The following is a 27,365-nucleotide window of genomic DNA, read 5'->3' on the forward strand; positions in this document are numbered from 1 at the left end:
AGATGCTGGGCTTCTGGAGCTTCCGCAGTGCGTGCTGGTCTTCAGGCCCTTCTCACACACACACACAGGCTCCATTTCTGACTTCCTACCTAACATTTAAAAAAAAATATATTTAAAAAACATCGGCATCCTATATGAGCACTGGTTTGAGTCCCAGCTGCTGCACTTCCAATCCAGCTCCCTGCTAATTGGGGGTGGGAAAGCAGTGGAAGATGGCCGAAGAGCTTGGGCCCCTGCCACCACGTGTGAGACCCAGATGGGGCTCCTGGCTCGTGGCTTCTGCCTGGCCCAGCCCTAGCTGTGGGGACCACCTGGGGAGTGAACCAGTAGGTGGAACATCTCTCTCTCTCTCTCTGTCAGTCTTGTCCTTTCTCTAACTCTGCCTTTCAAATAAATAAATACATTTTTAAAATATTACTTGTTTTACCTGCTTGGAGTTTCATGTGGTCCTTACTGATTTTGCAAAATTCTTCTCCAGTATTTTTTCAAATATTTTTCTGCCTTATTCTCTACTCTCCTTCCGAGATTTTCATTCTGTGGATGTTAACAGTTTAGTGCTGTCCCATGGACCCTCAAGGCTGTTTTGTCTCTCCCTGCCCCACTTTTTTCTTATGTGTGATTCAGCAGGGATAATTTCTACTCGTCCATCTTCTAGTTCACTGATTTTTTTTTACCCATGAAGTTGGTGAGGTTGGTGAAGAATTTTTACAGCTTTATTTCTAGCATTTACATTAGAATTAAAATATTGTCCACCTCTCTGGTTCCTTTCTGTTTATTAATTATTTGATTTTTAAATTTTATTTAAACTATATATCTATAGTTCATATATATAGATTTAGGAATATAGTGACACTTCCAACCTTACCCTCCCTCCCACCCATGCTCCCACCACTCCTCCTCCTCTCTCTCTTATTCCCACTCTTAATTGTTACAAAGATCTATTTTCATTTTCCTTTATTCTCATAAGGGTAACCCTACTCTGAGTAAAGAGTTCAAAAAAATGATGAAAAAAGCAGAGCTCCTCATTTCACCTTTTCTACTAGATCTTTTATTATATATATTTTAAAGATTTATTTATTTATTTGAAAGAGTTACAGAGAGGCAGAGGCAGAGAGAGAGAGAGAGAGAGAGGTCTTCTATCTGATGGTTCACTCCCCAGATGGCCGCAACTGCCGGAGCTACGCTGATCCAAAACCCAACTAAGCTTGGGTCTTATCATCTTTATATTTACCTTCAATGGCTCACACCCTTCAAATTCTTCTCACAGTAGGTTACTGTTACTCTTTGCTTACTGTGGCCACCAAGGGTACTTCAAAAGTTTATGGAAAAATGGAATTGAGGGTGGGCATTTGGCCTATCAGTTAAGTCACTGGTTGGGCACCTGCTCCAATGTCATATTACCTTTTTACAATACTATATTCAATCCTGGGCTGCAGCTCCTGTTCCCAGCTTCCTTCTAGTGCAGGCGCTGGGAAGTGGCAGCAATGGCTCAAATAAGTGGGTTCCTGCCACTCATGTGGGAGACTGGGTTGTGTTCCAGACACAGGCTGTCGCAGGCATGAGGAGAGTGAGCCGAGGATGGGACCTGCTAGCCTGTCTTGCTGTTTCTGTCTTTCTCATATCTCTCTCTCTTTTTAAAGATTTCTTTTATTTATTTGAGAGACAGAGTCACAGAGAGACGTAGAGCCAGAGAGGGAGGGAGAGAGAGAAAGAGAGAGAGAGAGAGAGGTCTTTCATTCCACTGGTTCATTCCCCAAATGACTGCAATGGTCAGAGCTGAGCTGATCCGAAGCCAGGAGCCAGGAGCTTCTTCCGGGTCTCCCATATGGGTGCAGGGACCCAAGGACTTGGGCCATCTTCTACTGCTTTCCCAGGCCAAAGCAGAGAGCTGGATCGGAAGAGGAGCAGCCAGGACTCAAACCGGCACTCATATGGGAGATGCCAGCAATGCAGATTGGGGCTTTAACCCGGGGCGCCACAGCAGTGGCCCCTCTCATCTCTTAAATAAATAAATAAAAATTAAACACAATGCCAAATGGAATTGAAAGGATGGTTTTCTTGAGTGCCAATTTTTTTCCATAATACACAGCAAATACATATTATGAAACAACTATGCATGGCTTTCAGTTTTTTGCGTGTATTTTCCACTATTGTGGAAATTTATTTTTTGCATCAAAATAAACTCATATTTTCCACACTTTTTTTGAATCTCCCAAGCTTAATGCGAAAGGGTTTGTCTGAGTTTTCCAGCCTCAGGCCCAGCTCCCAGGAGCCCTGTGTAGCTGTACCACAGAGGAGGCGTCTTTCCTCATCCCTTTCAGCGGACTTCTTTCGCTCATTGCTGGGTGCAAGGTTTATAGAGACGGAGATGGGGATTCTCCTGGCCCCACCTTAGGTTTAGGCCAGCTCTCTGCTCCTGGAGCTTAAAGGCAAGTCTTTCTCAACATTCCTGCCCGTCTGCCCCTTTGTCTATGAAAATCTCTCCTGATGCCTGACAGAATCCTCCTCCCCCAGCCACCAGCACCCCTGCCCACTGGGAACACACCTGTGGTTTGTGTTGGTGCAGGATCATGGACCCAAAAGTTTGGCTGCCCTTCCTCCGGGAGTGGGAGGTTCTCATTTCTACATTCCACCCGAGAGCAGTCGATGTTTGCTTGAGCCCTGGCAGTGGGAAGGTTTCATATCCCCCTCCCTCGGTGCTTTAAGCATTTTCTTTCTTGGAGAGAAGAGCCTGTGAACGTGGGTAGTATTTCATGTCTTTTCATCTGAGAATTTTTTAACTTCAGCACTTGCACATCTGTGGCCTCCAACCAGGGCTTTTTCTGGCCTCCTGCCTTTTTCTTTCTTGTGCTCATGGAGAAGAACACAGACTTCTCACGTGTCTGGGGCTCCCAGTTGTTCTAAAATTATGCACTTGCCTGCATTCAAATGTGCTCACACTTTAGCTTATGTCTTTTTTTTTTTTTTTTTTTTTTTTTTTGGTGGCTGTCTCCCCACTCCAGGTCCTGTCCAAGGTGACAGAGTTCATGTGTCTCATCTGTCCTGGTGGTGCTGTTCTTGAGATTCACTTCATTTGGCCCATAGCCTCAGCTCTCTGATGGTCCTCAGGAAGTTGATGACGGTGTGGATGATCTAAACTGGGCTCAATGTAAAGATGCGAGGGCTGTCCTGGAGTTTTGTTCCCCTTAAGAAGGAGCAGAATTCCCTCTCACGAGAAGTGCAGTCTGATGAGAGTGGCGGGCCAGCCCGTTCTTGTTCCATAAAGCATTTTGGTTTTGCTGAGTGTACTGCCCTTGCCTCCTCTCTGAATGCCATCTTGGAAGAATTTTATAATCTTTTCATTGTTGCAAAGCATGAGGCAGTATCTTAATCTGTATAAAGCAAATTATATGTTTGGAGTACTAGCACTCTTATTCATGTAGTCAAGTTATAAATAAGGTAAATGTGATTTCATTGGAGAGAAATGATGGATATCTCTTTAGATAAAATTCAGACACATTAATTGTTTGGAAAGTCTGGGAATTGATTTCAAGTGATCCCGGGAAATCACTGACCATGACTAGGGAGCTAAGAATTCTTTTCTGTTAGCATTTTAATAATGTGAGTCACTTTACTTATTTATTCCCGTTTTATTTGAAAAGGACTTACACACATATACACACACAACACCAGGGACAGACAGACAGAGATCTTTCATTCCCTAGTTCACTCCCCCTTATGTCTGCAACAGTTGGGGTGGGCCAAGCTGAAGCCGGGAGCCTCCATCCAGGTCCCCCAAGTCCTTGAGCCACCATCTCCTCCTACTGTGCATTAGCAGGAAGCTGGAATCAGGAGCAGAGCTCAGGTGCTCTGATAGGGAGTGCAAGTGTCTTCTTAAGTGCTGTAATAGCCACCCCTTGAGTCACTTTTAAAATCATCAATATTTGAAGCATTTTATCTGTAAATTTATTAACCTAGGTGCTGGGGGAGATAAAATAATGCTCTTCCCTCTCCACCCCACAAGATAGCCTTATCCTAATCCCTGATCTATGAGGTGTTACTTTGCATGACAAAGGAACCTTGTGGACATGATTAAGTTAAGGACGTTAGCCTGGACCTGGTGTAGTCACAAGTCCCTTTAGTCCTTGTGAGAGGCATGCAGTAGGGTCAGGGCAGGGAGGGAGATGTGAGTGTGGAAGCAGGGATCCTAATCAGAGTAAACGAGGCTACAGTGCTGGAATCGAAGATGGAGGATGAGGCCATGACCCAAGGACTGGCGGCAGCCACCCCTAGGAGGCAGCAAAGGGTTCTGTCCTAGCACCTCCAGAAAGAACCCATCCTTGCTGATGCTACCTTGATTTTGGAACTTCTGACCTCCACCGCTGTAAGGTAGTAAGTTTGTGTCAGGTAAGTCTCTGAGTTTAATAATGTATTGCAATAACAACAGGAAGTTAACATAAACTTGGAAAGACTGAAATCCAGTCTGCCTTCCCAGCATAAGAAAAGTAATAACCCCGTAGATGTCACCATTTAAAAGACTTTCCGTCCAGTGGGCATTTAGCTGGTAATCCTGACATTGGTCCTTTATAATATTGATTGTGTTGCATAGTACATTTTGGTCTATGATTGTAGCAGACATAAGTTCATGGTACATTAACCCTTTTAGAAGGCTGCACAGACTCATAATTCTTAGTGGCTGCTTATCTTGCGCTAATGGATATGTCACCTTTTACTCCAGAGATACACTGCATTGCCCTGTCACGACATTGATGACAATAGATGACACCCTAACCTCATATGCAGAGGATATTTCCTATTTTTTCTGACTTACTATTTAGTACAGTGTCTCTTCACTGTAGGTTTTGCAGCCGGGGTGAGCTAATGCACCTGTCAATGCTGACCCATTATTATTTGTAGTAGCAATAACAATAGCAATAAGAACTTTCCATTTCCTGGAAGCTATATAGCATGGTAGGTTCTTAGGTTTATTTCACATACTCCTTGTGACAGTAGGAGTAAGTGCATGTATCCCTATTGAAGCTCCAAGAGCTGATGTAACTTGTCCAAAGTCATGCCACTGCTCAGGCGGAAGCTGCATTTGGACACACAGATCCAGGCCACCAAGTCTGTCTTCCTCATCACTCTAAAACATGACTGGATAGTGTTAGGAGGGATAGCCCTGTGAAACCAGCAGAACTCTATCTTTGCTGTGACTCCCATGCCTCTTCTTCTATATAAGGAAAGATTAAACCTAATACCTTAAGCCGTAGGAATGATTTCAATAACGGAGTTCACAGACCCTGAGTCACGGCATGATGGCAGATATTTGGGGGCCTTTGGACATTTGGTATATGTCCAAGGTCTTGCTGTGTAAGTAGCCACCTCCTTAACTTTGCTGATTTCGTGGGGCATTCTTTCTTTACTAAATAGTAGGATTTGGCTGCTGGTTACACAATAGACTTTGGAATATCTAAAGAGAATGATCTCCCAGTAGCTTCACAGGACAGAAGACTGCCTGGCATTGCACTGCCTTTGCTGAATGAGAACGGGCTGGCTCCCCACTGACTCTGTTCAAGGCTGATCTTTAAATGGAGTAGTAGGTCACATTCCCAGTGCAGTCAGCCCTTTGAAATTAGGGAGCTCAAGACAAGGAGCTCACCCCACCGTGCATCTCCACCTCATACTCTGTGCTTACGGCAGCTGCTCAGAAAGTGACAGAGAGTGTGGTGATAAATATTTGGTTTGCATTTAAGCAGTAGTCAAGCTTCTTTATAGGCAATAAGTAACAAACCTGAAAGAATCCCTGTGGGTGCCAAAAACTTTTATTAAGCCAAACAACAGTGGAGAAAAGATTCAAAGAACCCAGGCAAGTCCTTTGAAATCTGAAGCTTTTCATAGACGAGAATACTTTGCATGGAGTCCATACACAACCATAGCACACCTGGCCCTCTGCTCAGTAACTCAGCACGCTTTTTATTGAGTCCTTGCTTTGTGTGAGGCTCTATTCTAGGATCTATCGCTGTGCAGATGGACAGGATGAGGTCACTGAGGCCAGGAGCTCGCAGTCTAGTGGGTGAGACAGGTGAGTAAGTTAGTGGATAGAAAAATAGTGCGATGAATGCAGCCAGAGAATGGTTCCTTTGGAGAACATTAGAAGGAATATAGAGTACTGTTTACAGAGGTTGGGGAAAACTTCCTCTACAATAGAGGTGAAACCTGGGCTGAATTTCGACCAACAAGTAGGAGTTCCTTAGAAGGAGACAAACAATTACAGGCCATGGAGGAGTTTAAGCAAAGCCACAGTGTCGTGAGAAGCACAGAATGGTCATACAGCTCCATGTACTGTTGTAATGGGGATTAGTGTTGTAGCAAAGTGCCAAGTACACAAGGGCTAATGTATTATTAAATTTCTGCTTAACTTACCAAGAAGTAAGGGTATTTTCTTCCTGGAAATGTGTCACTGAGGGTTTTAAATAACAGCAACAACTAAAAGATAAGAGTGGTGCTATATATTTTTAGAAGATTTATTTATTTATTTATTTGAGAGGCAGAGAGAGAGACAGAGAGAGGTCTTCCATCTGTGGTTCACTCCCTAGATGACCACAATGGCAGGAGCTGTGCCTATCCAAAGCTAGAAGCCAGGAGCTTCTTCCTGGTCTCTCACGTGGGTGCAGGGGCCCAAGCACTTGGGCCATCTTCTACTGCTTTCCCAGGCCATAGCAGAGAGCTGGATCAGAGTGGAGCAGCCAAGACTTGAACAGGCACCCATATGGGATGCCAGCACTGCAGGTGGAGGTAAGATTCCTGCTATGCCACAGTGTTAGCCCCAAGTGATGCTGTATCATTCTTCATCTGCCCTGGTACTTTATATAGCATTTGAGATTAGTTGGTTGTCATGGGACTCCAAAACCCATTAAAATTGGTGATAAAAATGCCATCTGAACTGTTAAAATGATCATATTAAGTGTTAAAGTGAATATAGAGATATCATTAGTTGTTAAAAAGATCATATAAATAGCATCAAATGCCTCGTAATAATAATAGGCAGAATTAAAAAGGAGGAAATGTCCAACATGGGAAGTAGTCCACATAGCAGATTCAGAACGACAATCGCTTTAAGTAACACTTCTGACCTCAAGATCAGCCCCTAAGACATTCGGATGTGGCTGAAAAGCCTATGAGAGCAGTTCAGGCATAGAAAGCCAAGACACTGTGGCAAAAAATATCCTACAGGAAGGATCTCTGTGAATGAGACCCCAATGGGAAGAAGGGGCCATCAAAGAAGGATGTACTTTTCTCTAAAGGGAGGAGAGAACTTCCACTTTGCTTATGGCCTTGTCTAAATAATGACAGAGTTTGTGGTCACAAAAAACTTCCATAGCCTTTGCAGCTCATGACGAGAGCCTTGGGTGATCATTGACATCATAAATAAAGATGTTAATTGTTAAATTAACAACAGAAGTCACTATGCACTTACTCCCCATGTAGGGCCTCTGTCCTTAATGAGTTATACTATGAGAAAAAACTGCAAAACTTGTTCTCAAACAGTACTTTTTACGTTGTGTGTTTGTGTGGGTGCAAACTGTTGAGATCTTTACTTAGTATAGAGTTGGTCTTCTGTATACAAAGTTAATTAAAAATGAATCTTAATGAGGAATGGGATGGGAGAGGGAGTAGGAGGTGGGACAGGAGTTGGGGTGGGAGGGTGGGTATGGGGGGAAGAATCACTATATTCCTAAAGCTGTACCTATGAAATTTGCATTCATTAAATAAAAGCTTTAAAAAAATTTTTAAAAACCCGTTGGATTAATGGTAAAAAGAGAGGGAGAGAGAGAGAATTAGTTGCTGACCACTGCAGAGTATTTGGGTTGATATAGATTATCTCAATGATCATAATTAGTATAAAGCCTAACTCTGGTCTTTTCCACATCCTCCAGAATGATCACATTTCTGTGTATGGGGGCTTGGGATAAGAGCACATTCATCAGCAACCATTATAAGCCTGGCAGTACAGGTTCCTGTGTGCTACGTATGTAGCAAATGGCAATGCCTAAGTTAGGCCCTTGATCTCTTACTGAACACCTTAATGAGATGTTTGCTTTAAAACCCTAGAGCTTCCTAGGCACAGGGAACTTGTTCACCATGAACCATGTAGATGAACACTGAAGGTAACACAGGTGGATTTTATGTATAAGAAAAAGTTCAGGAATCTGGCTAACAGTTCCACTGTCCACAACATTCAAAATTAGTGTAGTTATTTTGAAATGGTTCTGGGACGTAATGGGTTAAGCCACCATCTACAGTGGGATCATCACATATGGGCACCAGTTCAAGTCCCAGCTGCTTCTCTTCTAATTCAGCTCCCTGCTAACAACCTGGGAAAGCAGCAGAAGATGGTCCAATTCCTTGGGCCCCTACACCCACGTTGGAGACTCAGATGAAGCTCTTGGATCCTGACTTTGGCCTGGCCCAGCTCCAGCCATTGTAGCATGAATCAGCAGATGAAAGTTCTCTCTCTCTCTCTCTCTCTCTCTCTCACTCTGCCTTTTAATAAATAAAATAAACCTAAAAAAGAAAGAAAAAAAAATGTTTCAAAACCCAAAGCATCCTCTTGTTATCAGACCTTACAGAGTGATTTTCCAGACATATTATGCTACTGGTTTTTGAATCTTTAACATCATCAATTGAAAAGAATTTGAGCTAATTCCAGTTTGTTCTATCAAAGATTAAAATTAGTCACAGAATATTGAAATTAGCCAGAGTTTGAACTTTAGCTGGTATGCACACAAACATACACACAATATGGAATTATTTTCATGTAGAACTCAACAGATGGGGTTGAGATTCTGCTGAGTTGGGGTGGATATTAAATAGGTTTAAAAGAACAAATGAGAATGACTTGGTAGATCGTGGGGGATAGAGTATTGTGCCCATATGGAACAATCCATGTCGGGGTTCAGGTGCAGAAGTTGCTGGTTTCCCTCTCATATCCACTCTTTTCTTCTAGCATGGTGGGAGAGTTTCTCATTGGACATATGGCTATCCAATCACAAGCAACACAGCTCAGCCTCCTTTTAGCTGAATGTGGCTATACAACCACCCCGTGGTCAATAGACTGTGCCTATGAGTGATGCGTGATACTTCTGAATTTACCCTTTATAAGAAAAGGCCATTCCCCTTCTTTCTCCCCTTCCCCTTCCTTATCCTGCAGCCAAAAACAAAGGCGCAGTGGTTAGGTCACCAGTTGGTATGCCTCACATCCTGCATCCGAGAGCCTGGTTCCAGTCCCAGCTTGTCTTCATGCAGTCCAGCTTCCTGCTAATGCATATCGATGGCTCAAGTACTTGGGTTCCCACCACCCATGTGGGACGTCTAGATTGGGCTCCGGGCTTCTGGCTTTGGCCTGGTCCACCCCTGGATGTTGCAGGGATTTAGGGAGTGAGTCTACAGATGGGAGATCTCTTTCCATCAGTCTCTGTGTGTTTCTTTGCCTTTCAAAGAAAATGAAAGCAAATGAAAGGAAATTAAAATATTTTGTGGCAAGGATCCCTCCCCTTGAGGAAGGAACAAAAGCAAAAAACTGACTAAAGGCAAAAACGGTAGAGACCTTCAAGCGGGGACTTGCTGAGAAATGCCACAGTGCAGCCAGGTCGACTGCAGTGCCTCGGGTGCACATAGGCGTGACTTTGTGTGACAGTTGTGTTACTAGTGCTGTAGCTCTAACATATCCAACATGAGACAACGCCCTACTTTTATTGGGGCCCAGAATTTGGAGACCAAACTCTTCTTCTGGGTCTGCCAGCAAAAATAAAAGCAGTTTTCCTGTTAAGAGCCATGGTGTCCTGCGTCTCAGTCTGAGAATCCCACTACAATATTTATGAAAAAGAGCAAAGGCTTGGACAGAAACCACTCAACCATACTGATACCAACACCTCGCATGTGTGACAGGAGGAAACAGAAAAGAATCTGAATCTCACCACCTTGGAACACCACTGGCCCTGAAAAAATTTGTTGTTATTATATATGTTTGTTACAGTAGCTAAAACTACCCTAATACAAATAAGAAGTGGATGTGCCAGTCCAGTGTCTTTGTGTTGCAAATAACAGAAACTCAATTGCAAATGATTGGAACAGTAGTTAGCTGATGAATTTGGAAAGTCTACAGGTAGACAGACTGCGGAGATGATGTGAGCCAGTGGCTTCTAACACCTTCAGAACTGTGATGCTTTTTGTCCGTAATACTTTCCATCTGCCTTGCTAAGACAGCAGAATATTGCTAGCAGCTCTTGGGGCCAGGTGCGTTTTTGCTGACATCCATGGGGACAAAAGGCTTCTGTCTTCAACCACTGAGCAAAGAAAATTGAGCTTCTTGACTGATTTTTGATCGGAATGATTTTAGGTCAGATATCTTCACCTGAATTAATCCCTGTGGCTGAGATTAAACCATATATTAACTTATCTTTGGGTTGTCAATCATTGTGGTTGGCCGGCACTGGGGCTCTCTAGGCTAATCCTCCGCCTGTGGCGCCGGCATCCCGGGTTCTAGTCCCGGTCGGGGTGCCGGATTCTGTCCCGGTTACCCCTCTTCCAGGCCAGCTCTCTGCTGTGGCCCGGGAGGGCAGTGGAGGATGGCCCAAGTGCTTGGGCCCTGCACCCCATGGGAGACCAGGAGAAGCACCTGGCTCCTGGGGGTGAACCAATGGAAGGAAGACCTTTCTCTTTGTCTCTCTCTCTCTCTCTCACTAACTCTGCCTTTAAAAAAAAGAAAGAAAGAAAGAAAAAGAAATCATTGTGGTTGAAGGGCGAGCGTTGTGGTGCACTGGGTTAAGCTGCTGCTTGTGACAATGGCATCCCGTTATCAGACCTCCTGTTCAAATCCCTGCTGCTCTTCTTCCCATCCTGCTCCCTGCTGATCACCTGGGAAGGCAGCAGAAAATGGCCCAAGTCTTGGGGCCCCTATCATCTAAGTGGGAGACCCAGATGGAATTCTAGGCTCCTGGCTTCAGCTTGGGCTAGACCCGGCCATTGTGGCCATTTGAGGAGTGGACCAGTGAATGGAAGATCTCTCTCTCTCTCCCTCTCTCTCTCTCTCTCTTGCCCTGCCTTTCAAATAAATAAATAATTACATTAATAATCTTTAAAGAAATAATAATTGTGGTAGAGGGGCTTCTACCATCCTGATGGGATTAAAGCCACTCAGCATCCCTGGAGTGGAGGAAGGGTCACCTAACTCTAGACTCATGGCTGTTCCTCTGTGGGAGAGGAGGGTGATTGATGCTGGGGGCGGGGTCTGGCAGGTAGGGGGCATCTGGACAATGTCCACCACTGAAGGTGAGCAGATCTCAGTGTTCACATGGCACAGGAGTACAGTACACACGCTGAGGTATAGGGCTGGATAGGGTATGACTAAAATGTTTGCAAGCTGTGGTCAGGATTTTGTGTGTATACATTTGTGTATAGATGTGCTGGGAATTTGTAGCATGGGCCTTGGTGAAGGTGATTTTTGATAGCACAACGTTTGCAAGTTATTATAATAACCCTTAAGAGTGCCTAAAGGATTGAGTGTCTGGATAGATTTTTGTTCTTCTTGCTCTGTGTGTGTGAGCCCCAGAAGATAACAGAAACTTGTGAATTATCTGATGAAAGGCCTTGGATACATGGAATGAGCCATGTATCATTAAACAACTGCTTCTCCCCCCACACACACACGCACTTGCACACGCACACACGCATGCACGCACAGATACAGTCATTAGTCTTGCATAGCTTTCCAAGATTAAGAATTGGGGTTTTATTTTTTTCTGTCATTGTTGCTCTTGATTTTACCTTGGAATAGACCCTTGCATTTAAGGGTACTTTGAAAAGTTCATGGGAAATGGAAGTAAAAGATAAATTTGTTTTGGTGTGAAAAATTTGAGATCCATGCCTAATGTTGTCATAACGTCGTGAACTTTCTTAAGACTTGTCATAGTATGGATTTCAAAATTTTTTGCAGAAAAATAAACTCGTAGTTCCATTTTGCCACAAAACCGTAAGGAGTAAGGGTTGCATTTAGAGTTGAGCCCTGCCTTTGATCTTACAAACAAGTGGGGAGAGAAGTGGAGACCGGGGTGCAGAGCCTGAGTCATCTGGCTCCGCAGGGCAGAGCGCTCTGCTGCTGCCGCTCAGCGCGGGGGTAGCACTGGGTCACCGGCTCTGTAGGAAGAAGACTTTTAGTTTTGTCTAGAACAAAGTGAAACGCTGCCTACTGAGGGTAAAACGTGTGTTCTAAGTTAATCAGCAAAGACAGCTATGTCAGTACTGCTTTGCAGTAGAATTACTGATGTGCCCTCTTCAGTAATTTGTTCTTAGGGTTGTTAGGGTTTGACCTTGGAGCCAGAGTGGCTCAGTGGCTTAGAATGATATTTTTAGAACCTTTGAAAACACATCAGGCTAAATTTGTCACATGGTTTCGAGGAAGGCTTCATTGTCTTATACCCTTGCTGTTGGCATATGAAGTAATGCAGACACAGAATAAAAAAGAAGCTTTTGTGTGCATCCTGGGGCCACAAAAGAAAAATCAATTTCTGCTTATTATTATTATTATTATTATTTATTTGAGAGAGAGACAGACAGTTCTCATCCACTGGTTCACTCCCCAAATGCCTTGCAATAGCAGTGCCTTGCAATAGCAAGGGTTAGCCAGGGCTGAGGCGAGGAGCCAGGAACACAACCCAGGTCTCCTTGTGGATGATATGGACTCAGTTATGTGTGCCGTCCACAGCTGCTCCCCAGCGTCTTCATCAGCAGGAAGCCGCAGTCAGGAGCTAGCACTGGGAATGGAACCCAAGAACTTCAGTGTGTGACACAGACATCTTCCCACTAGGCTAAACACCCACTCCACTCACCTGAAACTTATTTATTTTTATTTTATTTGGAAGGCCAAAAGACAGACACACAGAGAGACAGAGGTCTTCCACTTGCTGATTTACTTCTCAATGGCCTTAAGAACTAGGGCTGGGGCTTGCTGAAGCCAGGAGCCTGGAAAACTCCATCCAAGTCCCCAACGTGGGCAGCAGGGACCCAAACACTTGAACCATCATCTGCTGCCTCCCAGGGTGTGCATTAGCAGGACTGGTAGCAGAGGAGCCAGAACTCAAACCAGGCACTCTGATATGGGATGTGGGCATCCTAAGTTCTGTACCAAATTCCCAACACTCCACTCAGTTTAGGTTGAAGCAGTCTGTCAGGTGTGCGGGAGAAAGACCTGGAGAACTCTCCCCATGCCCTCACTTTCTTACCAGAGGAAGAAAAAGCATGTGAACTAACCTCTGTAAGACTGGCAAGGCAGAAGGGAGCACAAAGGGAATTCAGGGTGGCAGTGTTACCCAGAGTGAATTATCTCCAGCACTGACAGAGGACCCAGGATACAGCAAAATCCATGAGGGAGACAAGGGCCTGGGGAGAGAGGTTCATGGAGGGCCTGGCAGTTAAACCATAACAGGATGTGTAGGGGGCCAAATGCACATATTTGGCCTCTGATGGGTGGAAAGAAAGTGCGATCCACTGCTGGAGAGAGGAAGGTGAGATGGAGAGAGTAGAATGACAGCTTGGTCTTTCTTTTGATCTTGTTATTTAATTAATTAATTAGAGAGAGATTGAGAGAGAGTGTGCCTATCCACTGGTTTACTCCCCAAATGCCTACAGTGCCCAGGGTACAAAAGTCAAGAGCCAGGAACTCAATCCAGGTCTCCCCTAGGGGTGGCCGGAGCTCAACTACTTGAGCCGTCAGCACTGCATCCCAGAGTCTGCATTAAGCAGAAGCTAGAATCAGGAGCCCAGTAGGTACTCTGATGTTGGACACTGGCGTCTAATGTACTACTCACTAGGCCAAATGCCTGCCCCGCCTTGGTCTTCATGCATGAAGCTTGCTTGGCTTTGCCCTGAGTTGGGATAATGAGGCCAACACCGCTGGCCCAGGGTGAATGCGGTGGTACATGATCTTTCTCAGTAGTGCACATAGGAGAGATGTGGCCAGGTCTGCTAGCCTGGGCTTCCTGCAGTCATAACCGTACGTGGCCCTGTAGAGAGCCTGAAATTCTCAACCCTCAGACTTAAAATGAAAGATGAAGAGTGGTCAGACAATGCGGAAGGGGCCACGGGGGCAGCACTGCAGTCTTGGCAGAGCCGCAAGCTTAACCAGGAGCAAGAAAAAGTAAACACATGGAAATCAGGAAGCAGAAAGGGAGCAACAAAGAAAAACAAAACAGGGAAAGATGAAATGTCAAGGAGAGACAAAGAATTGATTTGGAAGAATTCTAGCTATGAAATGGAAGTATATTAAGGACACCTCAAAAGTTCACAGAAATGGAATTAAAAGATAGCTTTATTTTGATGCAAACATTTTGAAATCTGTGCATACAAGAGCTCTTCCAGAATTTTATGAAGACCATGTTATGAAATAAGTATGCATGAATTTCAAAACTTTTTGTGCCAAATAAACTTATTCTTCAAGTCTGTGTTTCCATGGACCTTTTGAAGTATGGTCATATATTACCACAGTGGTTTCTTTTTCTTATTAAGAATTTTTTAAAAGATGTATTTATTTATTTGAAAGTCATAGTTACACAGAGAGAGAAGGAGAGGCAGAGAGAGAGAGAGAGAGAGAGAGAGAGAGAGAGAGAGAGGTCCTCTATCTGACAGTTCACTCCCCAGATGGCCACAACAGCCAGAGCTGCACCGATCTGAAGCCAGGAGCCAGGAGCGTCTTCCAGGTCTCCCATGCAGGTGCAGGGGCCCAAGGACTTGGGCCATCTTCTACTGCTTTCCCAGGCCAAAGCAGAGAGCTGGATCGGAAGTGGAGCAGCCAGGACTTGAACCGGCACTCATATGGGATGCCGGCACTGCAAGTGGCGGCTTTACCCACTACGCGACAGTGCCGGCCCCATCATAAAGAATTTTAAAACATGGAAAAGGGATGATGAATGTGTAGAATGAGATAAAAAGGGAAATATCAGGGCTAAGGAGATGTATTGAGTTACCCAAGTGATGAACACATTGGAAACAGGAATAAGACAATAGACCTGGAGAGAACCCAAACTAGTGCCTTAGAAGAAAAGTTTGAAATAGTCAGTTGGTGGATAAGGAAAAACAGCAAGTTAAACATTTTAAGATAATATGAAAGAACTTCAAAAAGTGTGTGGAAAAATGGAGTTGTTATTTGAGTGCAATCATGTGGCCAGGCTTGTGGTGGAGCAGGTTAAGCCCCTGCTTGTGGTAAAGCATATCCTATCTGGGAGTGCTGGTTGCAGTCCTGGCTACCTCACTTCTGATGCAGCTTCCTGCTAATATACTTAGGAAGATAGGGGGAGAGAGTACAAGTCCGTGGGCACCTGCCACCCGTGTGGGAGACCCAGATGGAGTTCCAGGCCCCTGGCTTCAGCCTGGCCCAGCCCTGGCTGCTGCGGCCATTTAGAGAATGAGTCAGTGGATGGAAGATCTCTCTTTATCTCTTCCTCTCTCTGTGCCATTCTGCCTTTTGAATGAATGAATGGATGAGTGAATGAATAAACTTTAAAGACATTTTTTAAAACCATGAAATTTTTTCACTGAACGCATTTTCCGTAAACCTCTTGAAGATCCCTCATTCTTTTCTGCAAGTTATTTTGCAACTCAGTTTCTTTTATAACAAAATGTTTAGATTTGTCCTCACTTATAGCTATTGATTTTCTTTATAATTAAGTTAAAGATATAAATTTAAAAAGAAAAGGAAGAAGAGATTCCATTTATAATAATATCCATGGGGCCGGCACTGTGGCACAGTAGGTTAATCCTCTGCCTGCAGTGCCTGCATCCCATATGGGCGTCGGGTTCTAGTCCCGGCTGCTCCTCTTCCAATCCAGCTCTCTGCTATAGCCTGGGAAAGCAGTAGAAGATGGCCCAAATCCTTGGGCCCCTACACCCATGTGGGTGACCAGGCGGAAGCTCCTGGCTCCTGGCTTCAGATAGGCGCAGCTCTGGCCGTTGTGGCCATCTGGGGAATGAACCAGTGGATGGAAGACCTCTCTTTCTGTCTTGACCTCTCTGTGTAACTCTGTCTTTCAAATAAATAAAATAAATCTTTAAAAAATATCCAAATGTTTAAAGTATGTTAAAAATAAAAATATTATGTAATACATAAAAAGTTTTAAAAGAATTAACAGTCTCCTAAAGGATGTGAAAGATTTATGTCAATTTTAGCTTATTGTTGAATAAGGAGTTTCTTTTTTAATTTTTAAAAATGTATTTAAGTTACATAAGTTTCATGTATTTCATATATACAGACTTAGGAACAAAGAAATACTCCCCCCCCCTCCTGACCACGCTCCAACATTCTTTCTCCTCCCTTTCACATTCCCACTCAATTTTTTCAAGAATCTATTTTCAGTTTATTTAATGATCATAGAGTTAACCCTACACTAAGTAAAAGACTTCAACATAAAGAAGAAAAAACACTGTTCCTCAATGGAAGAGACAAGGGCTATAAACAGTCATCGAATCTCAAAATATCCATTTCACTCCAATATATTACATTTCAGGTACTCTGTTAGTTATCTCAGATGAGGGAAAACATGATATCTTTCTTTTCGGGACTGACTTATTTCATAATGTATAATGGTTTCTTTCCAGTTGCATCCATCTTGTTGCACAAGACAGGATTTCAGTTTTTTGTTTTGTGTGTGTGTGTGTGTGTTTTTTTTTTTTTTTTTACAGCTGAATAGTACTCCATAGTGTGTATATGTCATAATTTCTTTATCCAGTCAATGGCTGATAGACATCTGGGTTGATTCTATATATTAGCTACGTGGGGGTACAGATAACTCTCAGATGCTGATTTCTTTTGGTTTGGGTAAATTCCTAGGAGTGGGATGGCTGATGGTGGGTCTATATTCAGATTTCTGAGGTTTCCATACTGTCTTCCACAGTGCTTCTTAGATCTGGAAAAGAAAGAAATCAGTGGAAAAGGACTAAAAATGAAGAATTTTAAAGTAATGTTAAGTAATATTTAGAATGATATGATAGTCAATTTATTTAACTGATGAAGAGAACGAGTAGTTTAAAAATAGAGAACCAAGGGCCGGCACTGTGGCTCAATAGGCTAATCCTCCGCCTTGCAGTGCCGGCACACCAGGTTCTAGTCCGGTCGGGGCGCCGGATTCTGTCCCGGTTGCCCCTCTTCCAGGCCATCTCTCTGCTGTGGCCAGGGAGTGCAGTGGAGGATGGCCCAAGTGCTTGGGCCCTGCACCCCATGGGAGACCAGGAGAAGCACCTGGCTCCTGCCATCGGATCAGCGCGGTGCGCCGGCCGTGGCGGCCATTGGAGGGTGAACCAACGGCAAAAGGAAGACCTTTCTCTCTGTCTCTCTCTCTCACTATCCACTCTGCCTGTCAAAAAAATAAATAAAATAAAAAATAAATAAATAAAAATAGAGAACCAAATAAGAATATAAACAGGAATTTCATATAAAAATCAATGCAGTTAAAACTAACATGAAAACAAAGAATCAATCTCTCTCTAATTAATTAATTAATGATGATCTCACTCATAACTGAAGAAATACCAAATAAAATGAGATGTTTGTTTGCACAGCTGAAGACAGCACTTCAGTGTTTTCTAATTCTCAGTGTTGGCCAACGGCAGCAGAAGCGAGAGCTCTAATTTTTGGTGGTAGGAAGAAAAGTTGGTGAATATTTTTTCCTTTTCTTTTGAAAAAAATTATTTATTTGAGAGGGAGACATACAAACACACAGTGAGTGGAGAGAGAGTAAGAGAGAGGAGAGGGAGAGGGACAGGGAGAGGGACAGGGAGAGGGAGAGGGAGAGGGAGATCTCCCATCTACTGGTTCACTTTGCAAATGCAGGCAACAGCTGGGGCTGCAGCAGGCTAAAGACAGGAGCCAGGGGCCGGCGCCGTGGCTCAATAGGCTAATCCTCCGCCTGCAGCACCGGCACACCGGGTTCTAGTCCTGATCGGGGCGCCGGATTCTGTCCCAGTTGCTCCTCTTCCAGTCCAGCTCTCTGCTGTGGCCCGGGAGTGCAGTGGAGGATGGCCCAAGTGCTTGGGCCCTGCACCCACATGGGAGACCAGGAGAAGCACCTGGTTCCTGCCATCGGATCAGCACGGTGCTTTCCAGGGTGCACGTTAACAGGAAGCTGGAATCAGAAGCAGAGCCAGGATTTGAACCCAGATACTTCCTTATGGGATGTGAGCATTCCAAGAGGCATCTTAACCACCAGGCCAAACTCCTGCTCCAGTGCGTTTTCCTTTCCTAAGAGAAAATCTGGTATTATTTCTCAAAATAACAAAACATATGCATACTCTATGGCTTTGCATCTGCATTGCTGGCAATTCTCCTTCCTGATAAACTTGAAAACTATGCTAATGTACATGTACAAGGATATTTATTGAAATATTTTTATCATAAAATCTGGGGTAAAGTTAAGTTTCACTGATAGGACTCAAGTTGAAAAAGTAAAGCACATTCATGCAGTGTCTGAGTCATTACAGAGAATCAGGCAGATCTATAATTACACATGTGGAAAGAACTTTAAGAGGTAGTTAATAATAAGAAAAAAAGGTACAAAAGAGCACGTGCAGCTTAATCCCTCTGTATGAATAAAGAATAAGAAGTGTAGACACAAGTATAGGGATAGAAAAAGCCTTAGAGACCAATTTAGGCTGATGTACCTGTAAAAGAATTTCCTGACGACGACAGAAGAACAAACTATCGGACTGGGGAGTCAGAAGAGAGAAGAAGCACTTTCTTTTTATCTTTTGCCTTTTGTCCTTTTTTGTGTTTTTAACCCTTGCAGGCATAAGTGTTACACAAATCATCCAGTCTTCATGGAACTCCAAACCCGCCCACCAGCCTGTCTGCAGCCCCTCCCCGTGTCCCAGCTGAAGTTCCGGTCACTTTTGCCACTAAGTCCCGGTCTGTTTTCTCCCTGTCCCTGCTAGAGGAGGGCAGTGCTACCACATTCGTGGCTTTTTCCCTAGTTCTGACCTCATGCTGGCTGGTTAAAGCTGCAAAGCACAGAGCTCTGGCCGGCACTAGCAGTCACTGCCATCCGCTGACTGCTGCCCACCCGCTGCCCAGTGTTGAGCGCTCACGTCTGGGGTCTCAGTTACTCCTCACGTGGGCCTGGGAGCCTGGTGCCATACTCACAGCCCCTTGACAAGAGCGTGGACTGAGGATTCTAGAGATGAGTTCACTTGCCCAGGACCCTACACCTAGTAAGAGGCCAATCCATGATGCGTCCATCCCCTGCATCAGTGTTTCTGAGAGCCATGTCTCTGACTCCACGGCGCTTTCATAGGATGACTCGGCTCCATGGTGCCATCAGCGAGGGTTTCCTGGGTGGCATGGTTTGGAAAATAGTTTGGCTGTTTCCCAAAAGCCTCTGTGCAGAGGTTGAGTCTCCCATGTGAGCTACTGAGAGGTGGAACCATTAGAAGGAGGGCATGGGGGGCCGGCGCTATGGCACAGTAGGTTAATCCTTTGCCTATGGTGCCAGCATACCATATGGGCACCGGTTCAAGTCCTGGCTGCTCCTCTTCCAGTTCAGCTCTCTGCTGTGGCCTGAGAAAGCAGTAGAAGATGGCCCAAGTGCTTGTTCCCCCTGCACCCACGTGGGAGACCAGAAAGAAGCTCCTGGCTCCTGGCTTCAGATCAGCACAGCTCCTACTGTTGCGGCCATTCGGGGAGTGAACCAATGGAAGGAAGACCTTTCTCTCTGTCTCTCCCTCTCACTGTCTTTAACTCTACCTTTCAAATAAATAAATAAAATCTTAAAAAAAAAAAAAAAAAAGAGGGCCTGGTGGGAGGTCCTTGGGTCCTTGGAAGATAGTTCCCGTGTGACCTCTTGAGTTCTTGAGAAAGGGTTGTTATAAATGCACAAGTCTGGCCCAGCTACACTATCTGCTTCTGCTCACCACGTGATCCTTCCTCTGCCTGGGCCCTGCCGTTTCCATCTGGTACCTACACCACAGGCCAAACTAGTGGGCCCACCCAGTCCTGGACTTGAACCTCTTTTTCTTTTCTTCATAAGGAGCTCTGTCTCAGATATTTTGTTGTAGTGATCTAATCCACTGGGCTAATGCAAATCATCGTTTAATACTTCTTCTTAATAGGGATTGGGGTTTCAGATCCTAAATGCTCGCTCCAGATGGTCTTTGGGAAGGGAAGCACAGAGCTGAGCACTGGCTGAGCTTGATGCTCATTCCTCTTCAAGAATACGTCTACAGAGGGAGCCTCTTAAGTACTTCTCTGGCCCTTGACTGCTTTTCCCAAATGATTTCTGATTGCTCAATCTTACAGTCATTAGGACAATTTCCAGCACTCCAAAAGTATTACTCATTTTGTTGCAGTTCAGTTACTAAGTGCTCAGGGCTCTCACAGCTACGCTCGGTTCCAGCAAGTTGCTGTTTGTGTTCAGAATGGCTACGTTGCTCGTACAACAGAAGTGAAATCAGTCAGAAATTTATGCCAGCGGTGGGGTCGTAGCCTACAGATTCATCAGACTCTTTGCATAGAAATTAGAAGTGACTTTCCCATTGGTTATAAATTGTTGCTGGTTTGTGTGTTGCCCTCTTCGCCCACCCACCCCTTCCCCATTTTGTCCTGGACTCTTACCCTTTCCCAAAACTCTTCCTGCCCTTTCCTTCAAAAATTCAAGAGGGACTTTTCCTGAAGCCAGCTGTAATCCCTGCTTGCTTATGGTAATAGTAATGATGACTACTTATTCGTTTCCCATGAGGCTTGCACTGTTGTGACTACTTTGTATTTGTGTTATTTTTTCTTTGCATGGAAGCAAGAGGTCAGGTACTTCTTCTGTAACACCAGTGTCACTGCATTGTTGAGTGCTGTGAGGTGGCTCCAGTCGCTGCGGCTTAGATGAATAGAGACTCTAAGGGTTGCCCCAAAGCCACGTAAGAGTAAAATGCGTGACTTGAGTGGAAACTTAGCCCTGTGTGGCTGCCAACATGGGTCTTTTCCACAGGCTTCCGTGTGACACGGCCCACGGTGGCCAGACAGGGGGTTTACTCATTTCTACTCTGTGCTGCCTGGGGTCCCCACTGGGACAGCGACCTCTGTGGGCTGCTGATGGGGCTCCTCCGCCTTCCAAGTATATGGGGTGTGTGTTGGAAGGAGGGCGGGATTTTTTTCTCTGCTCTTTTGTTTTCTAATTGAAGGAGAAAACTGCTGTGCCTCTGTGGCCAAGAAGAGACAAAGCACTAAGACGATGTTTGGAAGGACGAGGAAAGAGCTGCCTCCGTGGCTGACCTGCTTGTTTCCTGAGGTTGCTGGGGTTTCGGGTTCTACAGCTTCCTGAGGTGACCTCCGTCTTAGGGGAGGACAACAGGGCTCTGACCTAGGAGTCAGCGTGAGCAACAGCACGTGGACCTCCACAGATGAGTGCCAGGTGCAGGCGCCACATGTCAGAAAGAGCAGGGCAGGGCATGTGGGGCTGACAGGTCTGGTGTCGTTCCAGCTGTGGGAGCGAGCTCCAGAAGCTCATGGAAAATGTGTATTACAAATAAACTGCATGAGTTTCAGGGTTTTTTTTTTTTTTCATCAAAATAAACTAGCCTTTAATTCCTTCTTTCCCACAAACTTAAAAAAAGTTATTTATTTTTTATTTTTTAGAGAATCAGAGAGGCAGAGAGTCCAACAGAAATCTCTTATCGACCACTTCACTTCCTAAATGCCTACAACAGCCAACGCTGGGCCAGGCCGAAGTCAGGAGCTATAAACTCAGTCTGGGTCTCATATAGGGTTAGCTGGACCCAACTACCTGTGCCATCACCTGGTGTCTGCTGGTGTGTGCACCAGCAGGAAGTTAGAAGGAAGGTACAGCTGAGGCTTGAATCCAGGCATTCCAGTTTGGGACACAGGCATTGCGGCTTTAACCAATGCACCACGGCCTTTTTGAAATCCTTGCATTTAACTTTAAGCAAACTCCTTTACCTTCTCATTCTGTTTCTTTGTCTGTGTAAAGGGAGTAACAGTAGTTACAGCCTAGAGGGCATGGTGGGAACCACATAACAATGTATACAAAGTTTCTTCAAATAAAAGTACTTTCCATTTGATATGCAAGCCAGATTGATCTGAAGGGAAGGTTAATTTGCTTAAATAAGTTCCCAAACAGATGGGAAAGAAACAAACGTATTTAGGTAGAGACAAAGTACCAGAAGACAAGATCTTTCTTGGCATTGAGATCGGAGAGTTTTATTTTTGTTCCAATTTTTCATTTGGGTTTTAGCAATGTACTTTTATCATTAAGCACTAAAATTAACTCACATAATGCAAAATGAGACTCTCCTAAGGAGAAAAGAAAAAAAGTGAAATCAGTGATGTCAAAGGGAAGAATTCGGGTGAAACAGCTTGGGCAGTGATACGCCTCATGAATTGCGTTACATCAATATCTGGAAAACACATTTTATTTTATGAATGGAAAAGGTGTGCCAAGCAATTCCTACAGCACAGGCGTTAGTGAGAGCCCCACAGCTGCTGGGCACATAGCTGAGATGCAGGCCCCCGTGACTGAAGCACTACCTACAGGGTCCACCTGGAGCAGTGCCCTCTGGGTCTGTCTTGCTGTGTTACAGGATGAGTAGAGGGCGAATTGGAAATAAAAGGTGACAGTAGAAGGCAAAGATACTTCAAAAAATTTGTGAAAAAGGCAATTTAAAAATAAATTTATTTTGGTGCCAAAAACATTGAAATTCATGCATGAAAGAGGTCTTCAAAAATTTCATGGAGATTGACTATCATGAAAAAACTGCATGGATTTCAAATTTTGGGGCACCAAAATTAACTTATCTTTCAATTCCACTCATCCATGTACTTTTTGAAGCACATTCATGGACTTAAAGCTATCCAGAGGTTTAGGAAGGCTTTCTGTTACTAAATATAACAACTTCAACATTGGAAAGAAGTGTATAGCTTGACAGTGACGTCCCTGTAATAGCAGGTGCCCTGGTATGTTGTGGTGGATTCGTTCTGAGAGGAGGAGCATGGTGGGGGCAAGAGGCTTAGAGTCACCACACAGACACCCGGAGTCAGGTGAAAGCAGCCAGAGGAGAGCAGCCCTCAGACTCGTTTATTTCAGTTGGTACAGCAGCTTATATAGCGGAGGCAGCCAATCCAGTCAAGGAGCGGTTTATGCCCTAACCAATCACAGCCTGTTGCCAGGCAGGCTCCGTTGCCAGGTGGGTTTCAAAGCCATTCCTGAGTAACTGACATTCGCTTGCCAGCAGCCATCTTGGCATGGCCTTCTCATTCCACCACACTGGTAGTTATCAAAGCAAAGCATTACTCATCACTTAGTCTTCAGCACTCAGAACCACCTAACTAGAGCAGCAAATACGACTTTGCAAATGGCACAAAGTTTCCCTCCACCAAAACACCCATACAAAGAGAGAATAACATGTGTCACAAAATGATTTTCAGTTTGAAAAGAAGAAACACGGCTTAATTGCCATCCCCAAGGCTGTAGCAAAGCAAACTCACAAGTGAGAGTGTTAGAGCAATATTTTCCCCAGGAACCCCAACAAGACAAACAGCGGATTTGGCCAAAACTAAAATTTTTGTACCACAAAAGATACTGTAATGAAAGTTGAAAAAAATGATAATGGAAACTTTTTAAAAGATTTATTTATGTATTTGATAGAGTTACAGAGAGAGAGAGAGAGAGAAAGGGGAAGAGGCAGAGAGAGAGACATGTCTTCCATCCACTGGTTCACTCCCCAAATGGCTGCAACATCTGGAGCTGGGCTGATCTGAAGCCAGGGGCCAGAGCTTCATCTGGGTCTCCCATGTGGGTGCAGGGGCCCAAACATTTGGGCCATCTTCTGCTGCTTTACCAGGCCATTAGCAGGGAGCTGGATTGAAAGTGGAGCAGCAGGGACTCAATCTGGCGCCCATATGAGATGAAGGCGCCTCAGGTGATGATGCCTTTACCTGCTATGCCACAATGCAATCCCAATAATGGAAATTTTTGAAAACATAAAAACACTAAAAATCAATTAATATATGGTGAATTTTAACATAGTAATATAAAAAAGACAAATGACTGAATAGGAAATGTGCTTGTGTATATGAGAATGTAAAACAATTTCCTTTTTAAAAACTTTTATTTATGTATTTGAAAGGCAGAGAGATAGAGACAGAGACAGAGAGAGATCCCCCATCCTTTGGTTGACTTCACACATGTCTACAGCAGCCCAGGAACTCCCTCCAGGTCTCTCATGTGGGAGGCAGGAACCCAACCACTTGAGCTGTCACCGCTGCCTCCTGGGGTCTGCATTAGCAGGAAGCTGGAGCCAGGAACAGAGTTGGGGGACTCAAACCCAGGCACTCTGATATGGCATGTGGGCATCCCAAATGCAGTTTAACTTCCGTGCCAAATACCTGCCCCTTCCTGGACTTCTTGAAGACCTCTCACATGCATGGAGTTCAAATTGTTTTCACTAAAATTAGGGTTGTTTGTTTTTTTTTTTTTGTTTGTTTGTTTGTTTTTTTTTGTAAAGGATTTATTTTATTTCTTTGAAAGGCAGAGTTACAGAGAGGCAGAGGCAGAGAGATGGAGAGAGAGGTCTTCCATACGCTGGTTCACTCCCCAAATGGCCACAACGGCCAGAGCCGAGTGGATCTGAAGCCAGGATCCAGGAGCTTCTTCCAAGTCTCCCATGTGGGTGCAAGGCCCAAGGACTTGGGTCCTCTTCCACTGATTCCCAGGTGCACTAGTAGGGAGCTGGATTGGGGGGATTCGAACCCGTGTGCATGTGAGATGCCAGCGCTACAGGCTAGGGCTTTAACCCACTGCCCCCAAAATTATGCTTTAATTCTATGTTCTAGACACACTTTGAAGTATCCTTGTATGCAAAGCGTATGCTTAGCACAGGATAGGGGATAGGGCAGCTATGAATCAGGGTATGGACGAGAAAAATAATACTACAGTTCCCCCCTCCCCCAAAACTCGTTAGCAAGTACTCTTCTGCTTCCTCCTTTAAGTTACATTTAGACTCTTCCTTGACTTTAATAATTGATTTCCCTAAGAGACTTGGGGTGAACAGCTGACTTCACTCCTTTGCATTCCTGCAACCGTGTGCAGTGAAGTTTTTATTGGTGCTTTACAATGCTTTCAAGCTTTGGCAACCCAGGGGAAAAGCACACCATCTAAACTGATAGAAAGGTATTTAATCTTTTTAAATTCGCATTCTTGCTCCCAGCAATGTTTCCTTGTAGAAGAAAAGTCTGAAACCCAGATGATTAAAATGCAAATCCGCTTTCCCCTTGCTCTGCAGAGATTTTGTTGGGTAGTGTTTCTGGGTGGCCATCTTCCAATAAATGCCTGTAGGACCTGCATTTCTTTACTGAGGTCTTTGTGCTCCGTGGCCCTGTGTCTTGGTCTGCTTGGGCAGCTGTAACAAACTACCATAAGCTGTGTGGCTTATACACCCCAGAAATTTATTTCTCACCACTCTGGAGACTGCAAGTCCACGATCAAAGCAGATTCAGTGTCTGAGGAAGGCTCATTTGCGGGTTTGTAGATGGTAGCTTCTCTCTGTATCCTTACGTGGGGGAAGGGATTCAGGAGCTGGGGCCCCATGTACAGGAGGCACTGATCCCGTTTATGAAGGCGGCACCCTCGTGATCCAATCCCCCGATGCCCCTGCCCCATCATACCACCATCTTAAGGGTTAGGGGTTCAATATATGAATTTTGGGGGACACAAGCACCATTCTTTGTTTCAAAAGCTGTTATTTTATTTTATAAGTAATTTTATCTGACCTACTCACTTCAACATTTTAAATTACAGTGACTTCAGACACTCTTATAAACACCTCAATGGCAAATAATAATAGGAATATGGGAAGTAGAATACATAAAACCTGTCCGTGAGTATTTGGAAGGGAATTGAGTAATGGCTGGAGTTGAGTATTCTATAGTATTTAAATGGCATCAGGATGCCCGGCTGGATTTTAAAACAACATTGAGGCTGGCACTGAGGCTCACTAGGCTAATCCTCCACGTTGCGGTGCCGGCACACCAGGTTCTAGTCCCAGTCGGGGCACCGGATTCTGTCCCGTTGCCCCTCTTCCAGGCCAGCTCTCTGCTGTGGCCAGGGAGGGCAGTGGAGGATGGCCCAAGTCCTTGGGCCCTGCACCCCATGGGAGACCAGGAGAAGTACCTGGCTCCTGCTATCGGATCAGCACGGTGCGCTGGCCGCGGTGGCCATTGGAGGGTGAACCAACGGCAAAGGAAGACCTTTCTCTCTCTCTCTCTCATTGTCTACTCTGCCTGTCAAAAAAAAAAAAAAAAATTGAATAGAGAAAGCAGAGACATGAGGCCAGTGTTGTGGCACAGCAGGTTAATCCACAGCCTGAGATGCTGGCATCCCTCTGAATGCCTGTCCAAGTCCCAGCTCTTCCACTTTCAATCCAGCTCCCTGGGAAAGCAATGAAAAATGGCCCAAGTCAAAAGATCTCTGCGAGTGAGATCCCAGTGGAAAGAACAGGTCTTCAAAGAAGGAGGTACCTTTCTCTGAAGGGAGGAGAGAACCTCCACTTTGACTATGACCTTGTCTAAACAAGATAAGAATCGGAGAACTCAGAGGGCTTCCATAGCCTTGGATACTCATGACTGGAGCATAGGGAGACTACTCATGCCATAGACAGGAGTGTCAATTTGTAAAGTCAACAACAGGAGTCACTGTGCACTTACTCCTCATGTAGGATCTCTGTCCTTAATGTGCTGTGTATTGAGATTTAATGCTATAACGAGCACTCAAACAATATATTTCACTTTGTGTTTCTATGGGGGTGCAAACTGTTGAAATCTTTACTTAATGTATACTAAACTGATCCTCTGTAAAAAAAAAAAAAAAAAAAAGAAATTATCAACTCCCAACTTGACTCTCACTGGGATTAAACATGACAATAGGTCTGAAAAAAAAAAAAAAAGAAAAATGGTCCAAGTGTTTGGGCCCCTGCCACCCCTATAGGAGAACCAGATGGAGTTCTTGACTCTTGACTTTGTCCTGGCCCAGCCCTGAGCAGTGTGATCATTTGGGGAGTAAACCAGCAGATGAAAGATATTTCTCTCTCTCTCTCTCTTTCTCTCTCTCTCTCTGACTTTCAAATAAATAAAGCAAATCTTACAAAAAGAAAAAGAAAAAGCAGAGACTCAAAAGTTTAGAGCAAATGAAAACATGAGCATGTGTGCCAACAATAGAAATAAAAAAGTAACAGGAACACAAATAATTGATGACTACATTTTGGAGATTTTTCCTTCTATAAAGATATTAGAGTCTACAATAAAGTTATTTTAAAAGGTCCACTCTGACCTGTGTTGAGTGAGACAG

The 27,365-nt window shown here is 44.5% G+C and overlaps 1 protein-coding gene across 2 annotated transcripts in view; it reads left to right on the top strand.

Moving 5' to 3' along the window:
- Positions 1–27,365, top strand: part of RTN1 (reticulon 1) — a 268,680-nt gene that overhangs the window by 73,534 nt on the left and 167,781 nt on the right. Inside the window, exon 1 of one of the 2 annotated variants that reach the window (XM_089322615.1) lies at positions 19,185–19,230. The exons of the other annotated variant lie outside the window; for it this stretch is intronic. Coding sequence (XP_089178741.1) covers positions 19,200–19,230 — 31 coding nt within the window. The 5' untranslated portion in view covers positions 19,185–19,199. Of the gene's footprint in view, positions 1–19,184; positions 19,231–27,365 lie in introns of those variants that run through there. 2 annotated transcript variants of the gene reach the window in all.

Source organism: Oryctolagus cuniculus, chromosome 20, assembly GCF_051225735.1.
Source record: "Oryctolagus cuniculus isolate XC-2025 breed Fujian yellow rabbit chromosome 20, ASM5122573v1, whole genome shotgun sequence".
Classification (NCBI taxonomy): Eukaryota; Metazoa; Chordata; class Mammalia; order Lagomorpha; family Leporidae; genus Oryctolagus; species Oryctolagus cuniculus.